Raw genomic sequence first — 12,130 nt, 5'->3', positions numbered from 1 at the left:
CTGATACCTCAAACATGGTTTCTTCTGCTGAAAACCATGTTGCTCCTCTCCTATATATATGCATAAATAAATAAATGATCCTTAAAGCTCCAGTTCCACAAAAGCATCCCCTTTTCTCTCTTTTACTTCATTCCCTCCAATCAGACTGTCACACTAATTCAACAAAAATCCTTTTATCAAGGTAACCCAAAACCTCCATCTTGCTAAATCCAATGATTTTCAGTCCTAAGACCACTTGACAAAATAGCAGAAATTATTTCCTCCGTCTTGATAATGCTTCCTTTAGATGGCTTCCAAGACACCATACTCTTTTGGTTTTATACCTACTACCTCACTGGTTGCTCCTTCTTAATGTCCTTAATTTCTTAAATGGGAGTAACATAAGTAAGGCTGTCACTTTGGTCTTCTTATCTTCTCTATCTACATTCATTTCCTTTGTGAATTCATTCAGTCCCTGATTTTAAATAATGATATACCAAAAAAAAAGAAATCCCTGAATTCAGACTCTAATAAACAATTACCTACTTTACATCTTCTATGTCTAAAAGACTTCAAAAATTCAACATGCTTAAAGCTGAATTTCTTACCTTTCCTTGAAAATATGCTTCACCTTAGTCTACTGCACTCTTAAAATTCTCATAATCATTTTTTAGTACCGTCTCTTTTTCACATGAGCCACACCTAATGTTTGTTGTCTCTAGCATCAAAATATATCCAGAAACTGAGTGTTTTTCACCATCTCCAAAGCTACCATTCTAGTTCATCCCACCTCACCTCTTTTCAGGATAACTGATTGTAGGAAACTGTTACTTTAACGGCCCTATTGAACTATGCCTCCTGGTCTTCATCCCCTTGAACATGAGTTGGGCCTATCTACTTTATCCAATAGAATATGCAGAAGGAGCACACTGTACTAGTTCTGGGACTAAGCTATAAGAAATATGGCTACCATGCTGAAAATAACATAGTTGGGGGTGGGGAGAGGTCTTCAAATATTATGGAGAAAAACTCAGAAATCCAGCTAGCATCAAGTAACAAGGCCCAATAGGCCCTTGATCTTGGGGCTTGCCCTTATAAAACTTATTCCTGCAAAGGAAAAACTAAGCCTACTTACGATTATGCCAAAGAGTCACTCCCAGAGGACCTCTTTGGTTTCTCAGAGGTGGCCTCTCTCTTGAAGCCAACTTCACATAAAAGGCTCTTGCTTTATATATAAATAGATTTAAATTCCAGAATCAATACTTTCACTATCATTAATAGGTCATGTTTTCTTGGAATTTTGGATACCAGAGAATAAACAATGGAAACTTACCAGGGAGTGATATATTCCCATTTTCACTGCCAGTTTCCATAAACAACTGGCTAGCTCTTTCATTTTGAGGTTCCAAAATGTCTCTATACTTCGAGACCATAAGAACTGAGATAAAGTATACAACTGCCAAGGCTAAAAATTGAGCTTGTTTGCTATCCTCCTGAGGAAAAATTAAAGTAGTTGATTATGCCACTATTAAGTAACATATTTTAATTTTATTTTACATAAAAAATATTTAAGTATAAGAAAATGTTCAGAAATCTTTCAATATGCACTGAAAATAATAATAAATTAATATGAGAAAAAAGATGAAATAATGACTCTGGGAAAAATGCCTTTGTATGAGAAATTTCATACTTGCAAAATATGGAATGAGAGTGGCTGGCTAATTTTTTTTCATTAGGTAACTTAATATGCAGAGATATGCCCTAGTATACTTTATAGGATTAATCAAATAGTAATTATCACTATTATATGTGGATAGCTGATATTATCTTAACTTTTAACCATAAGGATACAATATGTAAAAATTACAATAAAAGTTGTGCTAAAAGACAAACATCAAACAGAAAAAAGTGAGGCTATAAAATACAGAACAGCAGGCCAATGGACTTCCTGAGACTATTTTAAGTAGTACAGACAACCAAGTGTCCAGGATTTTTGAAAATAAAGTGTCTTCCAAAAAGAAAAGGATTAATTAGATTGACCTCTACAACTTCAACCTAGCTCTCTACATCATTTACATATCTGTATATGAGTGTTCCCTTCATTTGGTCAAATTCCCTAGTCAAGGGGATCCTGGGTACATCACTATTTCTTTCATCTTTTCAAAATAGATTTGAACTTAATTAATTTAAAGTAAAAACTCAAACTTGGCACAAAATTCTAAAAAATAAAGGTACTTCAATTAGTAGACGTAAGCTTAAGGTGGATAAAGAATATTATTGCTTAAAGATAAATAAATGAAAACTAATGATTCAAACAAGACTGAAAGTTAACAATTGTCAAAATGTTTGGACATACTCAATTTCAAGAAAAAATGAGATATCAGAATCTACCAGAAGGTACCACTTGATAAAATTATATATGTATGTTTTTTGTAATCTAACAAAATCTATGATTTCTTTTAAGCTCATGTAAGAACTTCCTACTATGATGCAAAGATAAATGTACAATTTCCCTTTTCTCTAGACATGCCTGAGTTTCTCTAGCACAACTATTATAAGACCAGCTGCTAAGTATATTAATAATAAAAATGCAGGCAAATAACCTAGTTGGTCTTAACTTGTTATAAGTTTACTGATCTAAAACCGTTTTTAGCCCATTAATATTATTCCATGTTTACTAATCACACTACAGAGTTTATAATATATGCTTGATTTCTGACATCTAATAAAAAATACTCCATAGATCCTTATGTTTAAGTTTTAACCCCTGAAACAAGAGTTTTCCAATTGTGGCTGTCATCTATTGAATACATATTATGAGTTGGGCATTGTGATATATACTTCATATACATTCATTAACACATTTGCACAAGATAAGGCTTAGAGAAGTGAAGTGACTTACCTAAGGGCAGACATTAAGTGAAAAATCAAATCTGAACTCAGAGTAAAGTGATTAAAAGCTTTAGCTCCTAAACCTCAATTTAAAACTTTTTTATTCCCAAACTTAGGTCATTTCATTTCTCATGAAAGTTTGCTTATGCCTCAAGAGTCTAAATGCTGGGATGTGGTTTGGAGAATATGATCTTTTCTCTTTTCTAAATCTCCTGCAAGGGGATTACATAATTTTATAATTACAAAAAAAAAAAAAAAAAAAACCCACTATTACTTTTAGAAATGACATGGTAGACAAAGAAGATATTCTAATTCTGTTTCTAAATATTGTGATATTAAGAGGTTAGAAAGGTCCACAGAAGCCAGCTCAGACTGAGTCGTTATGTAGAGTTTGGATTTCATTTTAAGTGTTATAGGAAGCTATTAGAGACTTTTTAAAGCGAAAGAACAACATTATTTATTCTAGATTTTTAAAGATCATTCTAGGAAATAAAAAGTTATGGGGCTGTAGATTCAGCACTGCCCAGAAAAAGTAATTGGGGAGCAAAGGGAACTACAATATTTAGTGTCAAAAACGGACCAAAGTCAGAGGATTCTGAAGAAAAAGTTGATGGATTCTTAATTAAAGGAAAAATAATGGCTACCAAAAAGCAAAGAACTGAAATTTAGGGAGACAATATAACCTAGTGGTTAAGATTAAAATTTCAAGAATCAGATTCTCTAGGTCTTTAACTTACTTCCATCTCTCACTAACTGATCTTGAACAGATTATTTAACCTAACATTGCTATCTTACCCATAGGATTGTGAAAAGTAAATAAAATAATACATATAGAGCATCCAATACTGTGTTTAATACATAGTAAGTATTCAATAACTGTTAACTGGTGATAATATACAAATTCTAGAAGTATATAAGAACTGGTGAAGAACTCAAGAGAGGAATAAAACATTAGTGATCAAAGAAAAGAAAGTAAAAACTATAGGCTATAATTTTATAAGAAATTTATATGTAATATATATTTAGGGTATCCAGTACTGCATTTAATATGCAATGTGTTCAATAAATATTAATTAGTGATAATATTCTAAATCCTGGTGAATGGGATTATATATTATTTTTATTTTCATCTTCATACTTTCTTGTATGATTTTAAATTTCTGCATTGAATCTTATCACCTCAACTTTATCAAAATCAACTAAAACAAAACTGTTTTTCATTTTAAAAAGTTAAAAACCACACTGAAAACAATGTACCCATTCATCATGTACTTTTATATCAAGTTTTATCCATTTGAGGGAAAAATATCTGATATTCAATAAATTAATACACCTTTTAAAAGTTGAACATTTCATTACATTTAGAGAATGGACTTGAGTTAGACTGCCAAGTTTCAATCCTGGCTCTATCATTTACAACATCCATTAGCTTGGATAAAATACTCAAGTTCTCTGTGCCTTAAATTCCTTACCTATAAAATGGGAATTACAAAAGTATACACCTCAAGAAGTTGTTCAACTTAATGAGTACACATAAAGCACCTCCAGTGCTTACTATGCAATCAATCTTTTTGAGTATTGTCACTCTGGTATTTATATATAATGGTGCTGGTTTCTAGGCCTTCCCATCTCTACTGGACTATTTTATATCATGAAGAGTTTACACCCTAAATACTCTAAGCCTAGGAAAAAATATTATCAGCTAAAAGAGATGTAAAAAAATATAGTAACTTACTATGTCTCTGAAGACAACTGCCCTAAGCCGATTAATATCCATGTCTTGTAGGAGCCTACCAAGATCTCTTACTGGTGATATACCACCAGTTACAATGTCCACAGGACTCTTTAAGACAAAAACAAACAAATATATATAGATATAGATATATATAGACACACATACACTTATTACCAGATATTTTAAAAAATAAGCACAATATTCTACGAACCAGAAAAACATGGCTACAACATTCTTTTTCACAGGTTTCTTCCCTACTTATTTCTTTTTTCTTTTATTTTGGGGTGGGGGACACAGTGACTTGGGGGGAGTGTAGAAGGGAGTGCAGGGAAAATCAAAACTGCAAGCTAACTACCTCACCAAGTACAAGGAAAACAAATGGAAAGATCTGAAGGAAAAGGAATCATAGAACGAAGAAAAGCAAACATTTGGAAGAGTAGGCAAGGTTAAGTTTAAGTAAATCTTTACTGTATATTTAAACACAAATATTTGAATGTTATTTCCACAACTTAAATATTTTAGGACCGCCATCAGATTTACTTAAATTTATGTTGAAATGAACAAATAAATTTAAGATCTCAATCATAAAATAACAGTCTGCTTTTTAACAATTAATCATTCTGTATGCTTACCTTTCCTGCAGATTTCCCCATAGGAATTAGGCTATGTATTATTTTCTGGCCTTTTTCTGTTTCTCCCCTAGTTTTCAGTTGTGAATGCTGTTGACACTCTAAGCAATTCCTTACTGCCACAGCACAAACTATAATTTATTTTAAGGAAAAAACGGGCAACAAAAGAAAATTACATTTAAGATTATGTAACTGTTAAAAATTGCCTATGCAACACAATTCACATTAAGATTTTATTTCAAATAGATTACCTTCAGCAAACTGCTAAAAATGTCTCCATTTTATCATCTATTGCTGTCTGACTTTGTTACTCTGTTAAAACCTTGTAAAGGTGCCAAATGGTGCAACAAAGTTAGATTGAATAAAGAAAGGAAAGAACACAAAGAGAAAGAGAATACAGAATACAAACGTTGTGAAATTGGGAATTCTGCCCAGGAAAATAAGCTTCTTATACTACCTTTGACCTAGTTTGCATAAAATAAAAATAAGGTCAGCATTAGAAAGTTAAAAACCACACCTGATTTCCTAGAGTTGATAAGTCTTAGGTTGCTCTTATTGTTGTCATCTCACCTTCTCATTCCCACCCAAGGAGAAGGACAGGAATGAGGAGACCAGGTCTCAAAACATTTGTATTTTTTACCTAGCTTAACATATTCTACCAAGTGATTTTGGAAAAGACACTTTAAGTTTCATCACTTTAAGTAAGAAGCACTACTAAAAGTAACTTCGTACTTTTAGTTTTAGAAATATACTCTATAGGAAGGTAAAAAGTTGAAAACATAGCATATATAAAAGCAAAAGAGTCTAAATATTTTAATTATTTTGTTAAAAAAATTTAAAAAGTACACTATAGCAGAAAGAATAAGAGTGCTAAGTGATGGAACTAACAGAAAACTGACCTGCCAAATCTGGCCTAACCTTTCAGGGCTGATGAACTTCACCCACCCTGGTGAACTGGAGAGCCCCACCTGCTTATTTCAAACAATTTCCGAAGCATACCAAACATTTAACCACAGACATGTAACCACAAAGACATTGTTCTTTTTTCTTTTGTTCTCTATTTTTCTTGATTTCAACAAACCCTGCTCTATAAATATGCCGCTCTCCCTCCCCTTACGTGGCTCTAGGTTCAGTCAGTCCTCCAGGCTTGACTGTTCCTCAGGCCGTCCCTCTCAAACTCTCTAATAAAGCTTGCCTTGGTCCGCTGAAGTCTATCCATTCCTTCTTTTCAAGCATTCTCTGCCTCTACACACCTTCACTTTCCTTTCACTAGGTAGACAAAACTATATTTAAATTCCCACATCAATCAATTTTAACTGATGATTTTTGGATAAGTTTCCTAATTTCTTTACGAATAAAAGTTAGAAAATGATCAGCAATCACACCTAACAACAAAAGGTGAGTTTTCCTTTAGTTATATTCACCAATGAGTCTTCCTTAATTCATATACTAAAAACAACTTACCATAAGATTCTATACCAAGTTCTTTGAGGCATCATAAGTCTAAAAGCACTCTGAATAGCATTTTGAGTAAAAATAATTGGACCATAAAAGTCCAAATACAAGCATATCTCAGTTTATATAATCAATATTCTTGCTAACCTTTAATAAGGAAAAACATTTTAAACTAATTACATTTTCTACTTCTGACATTATGTTTTCATAGGTGCTAATTTTTCATGTCTTTATACGGTCATCATTCTTAATAGTTTAGCTTTCAATCTCTTGGTCCCCACTACCCACTTTCTTCTCTCCATCTAATAAACAGATCAACATAATGTCAGTATTTACACTAGATCCAGCAATTATTCTACAAAGATGAAAAAAAAAATTGCTTCACCTAAAGAAGTCCAGTTAACACAAAGGAGTCATTTCATGCATTACATAAGGAAGAACTGCTTCAAAAAGACCCAACAATTTTACCAACTGCTTGATCAAAGTACCACAGTTTAGCTGAATAAAAGGATTTACTTGCATGTGCTAATTTAGAGCCTCGCTCTAAATCAAGCGTGTTTGTAAAACAGAATTGTAGCTGCAACCAAAACTTATAGCATGGATTCTGCATTTTAATAAGACCCTCAGGTGGTTCATATACACTTTAAAGTTTAAGAAACACTACTTTAATGCAAAGTTGGGGGTGGTGGATAGAGGGATGTTAACCAGAATCACCTCAGTAGAATTTACAAAATACACATCCTTTCCAAGTTCATCAACTCCTTGGAGGTTAAAAAGTAGCCATCTGACAAACTGCCTAGAAAACATTTTACCACCACCAAGAGCAAATATAATATTCAATTTCATATATCTGGATTAGCAAAAATTCTTAAGTAAAGTTCTAAATAATGGGTTTTAACAGCTCACCCAGTCGGAGACACTGCCGCAAAATTCCTCCAGATGACATATTTTTTTCAGCTTCAATTTCAGAAAAGCCAAGAGAACTTGCAAAAATTAGCACATCCACAAGGCTAATTAACCTCTGCAAAAATGTCACAGAAGCTTCTATTGAAAGGCCTTCAGTAGGTTCAATATTCTCCAGTTCATGCTGTAAAGAATAAAGTTTTATTTGTGCCTATATTCTTATAAAAATCTAATTTTACCAAACACATTCCCCAATTTTCTAAATTTTATAAAAAGCCAAGCTTGCAGAATCTACTACAACAGTCATTTACTTGCCATTTTATTTTTATGAAAGCAAAAAACTGAAACATTATTAATCATATTCTTCACTACCTGAGTCATTCCTAAAAAATGACCTCTTTATTTCTTTCATTCTTAGAACTGATTCTAAGGGCCTTTCAGGTAATTTTAAGAAATCCTTTTACTTTAGATTCACAGCCTCTATGATGCATAATAACCAAAACATTCAAGTTTTAGTCAATAAAGATGCATGGCACTCATGTTTTCACACAATTTTATATAGTAGTAAAGTTCTTACTGTAGCAGATGTAGCAGCTGAAAGCAATGGTAGTATACCCCCACAAGTCATGACCATATTGTCCATCACTTGAGAGATGAGATGAATTGTGTTATGTACAAAGATGACATTATCACTGCTATTCACGAAGTCCATAACTGTCTTTGTTGAATGGCTGTCCAAAGATAAAGAATGTTTACTGACAAAGTTAAAGAAAGGGAAAAACAGTTTGCCTATTTGAGGGTAAGGAGGATAAAAAGATGCTTTTGCTTCATTTTGAAAGCTGAGGAAAGAATGAGGCAGCAGGCATTTGGGGGTTGTATACTTCCTCAGAAGAAGTAAACCATTCCGTATCAGCAATTACTCCCTATACTCTCCATCAGTGCTGAAACATAAATTCTATTCATTTTACACTTGATGTAAAAAGTTGAACAGAATTAACCTTAACTAGGAACAAAACTGAGAGGTTCTCTTAAGAGGTAAATGGAGTCAAATATGCTATTACAAATGAACTTTCTACTAACATTTTCTCAGGAAATGTTCTGTTTAAAGTGCTTTTAAACAGAATAAGAGTAGTATACAAATAAAAGTAAACCAGGCACTTTTTAAAACATAAGTTATACAATGGAAAATAAATCTGAAATACATCTTTTATACTAAAAATACATTGGATAATGTTTTAATTAAACCCCAATTATTTTTTTAGAATTTCTTCTAGCAAACCCACTTAGTAGACCTACCTTCTGATGAATTCCATGCTACGAAATAGGCTATAAGAAATCTTCAGCAATTTTTTCAAAAGAAAAATTTCTGATTTTCAAGTATTTATAATCCAGACAGGATTTCTTATAATGAGAAATAAAAATTAATTCCATAATACTCTATCCCAGAAATAATTTATATTTTACTTTTTAATCGAATGCCCAAAATTAATAATAAATATCAACTATATAAATTTATTTGGAAACAAAGACTAAGATTTATACACATTTTCTTTAATAAACATATGGACAAACCTTCTCCACATCTGTATATCTGTTTCTATTGAAAATAACAGATCAGTGAGCAAACGTTGATGCATTTGAGACCACTTGAATTCAGGAATACGAAACACTGTTGACCTGGAATCCCTCCTTTGTCCATTAGCTGCAAGTGCAGCTACACCTTGACCTGACTGCTCTTGTCTTGGCATCTAACAAAGAAAATTTAAAACAGTAATTCACCCTCAAAGGAAAGCATTAGAAAAATAAATAATGTAATGGCTTCTATGCATTTCATCAAACAAACATTAAGACACCAAAGGTCCAAATTAAAGAAACAAAAATTATCAATGAGTAATAACACTAGTATTTTAATACTTTTAGAGTAAAGCTATCAAAGTGCTAAATTACCACAATTAAACAACTATCTTGGAACCATGTCACTATCACCACCAATCAACATAGCATTTTATATGAGTAATTAAAATGTTCTTAGTTTTGAATAATAGCACAAAAGAATGGTAGTATCCAGAATATAAATCAACAAGAATGAAGAGCAAGCCAACAAAGTTGGAAGGAAGGTGAGAGTATAAGAGTTGAATAAAATGGGAAAGGAAAACATACAACCAGCCACTGTCTCACTAGTAACTACGAGAAACTGGCAAAGGAGAAAGCTGTGCCTCTAGATCTCACAAACACTCCTTCCTCTTCGGAAGTAAACCAACCTCATGAAACAATATTATCCCACATACTTTTTAGGTAAAATTATAAACTGACAGCAGTTCTGTAGGAGGACAGTCCCAGATTTTGTTGAAACACTAATCTGCTAAGGCTGGGTTAGTCAAATAAAGGAGTAAAAGAAAAGTATTCCAATTTTTGCTTTATAAACTAAAATTATACTAGTCCTGAAATTTCAAAGTGACAACTTTCGGTGACGCTGTGATACAAATAATATAAAAGGTGCCATTTAATAAACTTGTACAAAATGCCAAACCTATGCTAAACACATGAAATTTAATCTTTATATTAATCCTATATATATAACTGCAAGTAGCATGTGAACCAATTCCAAAATAAAGTAACGTAAAAGTATACACACTTACTCTATTTTAACTCAATGCAAATACACTGCAAGAAGGGAATACATATAATCACCTCAAGTACAGGTCGATGAACTTGAGAAGCTTCCATGTTTGTACTGGCCTTCAATTCTAGTCTCTCAGTATCTGTAGCAACACTGGAAACATCCAACTTGGCAATCTTCTGCTCAGAAGTAGCAGGAGATTCGAAAATATTACCATGACAATCATCAATTAATTTAGTTTCTCCAGCAGGATAAGCTATTTTTTTCCCTTCCTCCACCATCTGACCATTGCCTGATTGTATAGTCACTGAGGAAGCAGGAGCTTCTGTTGAAGTAGCTGAAGACCCTGATGCTGTCATATTTAAGATTTCAGAATAGTCAAAATCTTGAGTTTCAGTATCAGTTTGCTTTTTAGTAGTGGGTTTTTCCTCAGCAAATATTAAATTGTGGTTGTTACCCAATATGTCCTGTCCTTTACTGGCTTCATGTGCAGCTGGAGACAAGCTATTATTTTGGAGCTCAGTAGGTAGAATGGTGTCCTCAGAAGGACTACTTTCTACTTTCAGTTCTACATAATCATCATCTCCTTCCTCTACTATAGATTTCTCCAATAATCCTGGCACCTCTGAAGCATTCTCTTCTGAAGGAGAACTTACAGAGGCAGTTACTTCACTGAGGGTCATTATATCTTTGCCTGTTGTTTTAAAAGAATCAGATGAAATAGTCACAGCTTCTATTATGTCAGAAGACACTTCCAAATCCTCTGCATTCATTATCTCATTTGTTAATGCTTCTTCTAAGGTGACCTCATTCAGTAACTCCTGATTTTCTTGCCCAGTTTTCCTTTCATTAACTCTGTTACAAGGTTGCAGTTCCTTATCAGATGCAAATTCTACCAAACATCCTTTCTCAATACTTGAGTTTTCAACATCATTTCTGACGATCTGAGATGAGGCAGGAGAATCCTTAGTATCAGATTGCTGGGACCCTTCTGAAGCATCAACTTCCCTGTTTATGCCAGGGACTGATTGGACTAGCCTCAAAGAACACAGTCCTATTTCTTTACCAGTTTTTCCCTTCTGTTCCCTAAATATATTGACAAGGTCTTCTTTATGTATTTCAAAAGTGACCTATATAAAAAAAAGTACAGTTAAAATATGCTTAAAAAATTAATAGAACAAAGAAAACAGAATACAGTTAATATATTTTCAACAATTTTTCAAAGACAGTTTAGATAATGTGACAAAATACAAGTTTATCTACAATATTCTTATTTTAACCCATACGACTTAATAGAAAATACCAAACCCCATACTAAATACATGAAATTTAATCTTTATATTCAATACATTTGCATAATTACAAATAGCATATGAACCAATTCCAAAACAAAGTAAAATAAAAGTAAATAAAGTAAAATGAGAATAAAAAGTCAATTGCAAAAATCTAAACATTAAAAAAAAACTACAGAAAATCTTAATGCTAACAGGTAACATGGCTTCAAACCACACCTAAATAATAGTTATTTAGCTTATGCTGACGGATGCGCACGTTAATCTAGGGTCCCTATAATTTGCACCAGAAACTAAGTATGTAGCACTGGGAAATGATTTGTGTATTAGATAATACACTGTCTCCTAAACTGCAATGAAAACCCATTTCCTTGTGAGCTGACTTTAGCAGAGATTAAAAATATCAATTAATCATGCCACGATTAAAGTAGCTCTCCATATATCTATTAAACAACTAAAACCTTGTTGTACTAAGCTAAAGAATATAAATTCTTTTAAGAATGAAAACAATCCAACCATTCCCCAAGGGTCAATCATAATTTTCAAAGTCTGAACTGGTTACAAAAGCTCCAAAAGTTTCAGTTATTCCATCCAAGTACCATTTATTCAATTTACATATGACTAC

At 32.7% G+C, this 12,130-nt stretch overlaps 1 protein-coding gene across 2 annotated transcripts in view; it reads right to left on the bottom strand.

Moving 5' to 3' along the window:
- The window catches only part of LRBA (LPS responsive beige-like anchor protein), a 1,037,640-nt gene that overhangs the window by 776,831 nt on the left and 248,679 nt on the right, over positions 1-12,130 (bottom strand). For both annotated transcript variants that reach the window (XM_077139839.1, XM_077139840.1), the window contains 7 exons: positions 10,285-11,343; positions 9,166-9,341; positions 8,171-8,324; positions 7,597-7,777; positions 5,239-5,366; positions 4,607-4,714; positions 1,313-1,472 (listed from right to left, as the gene is read on the bottom strand). In XM_077139839.1, the coding sequence (XP_076995954.1) occupies positions 1,313-1,472; positions 4,607-4,714; positions 5,239-5,366; positions 7,597-7,777; positions 8,171-8,324; positions 9,166-9,341; positions 10,285-11,343 (1,966 nt within the window). The remainder of the gene's footprint in view (positions 1-1,312; positions 1,473-4,606; positions 4,715-5,238; positions 5,367-7,596; positions 7,778-8,170; positions 8,325-9,165; positions 9,342-10,284; positions 11,344-12,130) is intronic.

Source organism: Tamandua tetradactyla, chromosome 22, assembly GCF_023851605.1.
Source record: "Tamandua tetradactyla isolate mTamTet1 chromosome 22, mTamTet1.pri, whole genome shotgun sequence".
Classification (NCBI taxonomy): Eukaryota; Metazoa; Chordata; class Mammalia; order Pilosa; family Myrmecophagidae; genus Tamandua; species Tamandua tetradactyla.
The sequence above is the reverse complement of the archived record's forward strand: the minus strand, read 5'-3'. Positions and strand labels throughout refer to the sequence as shown.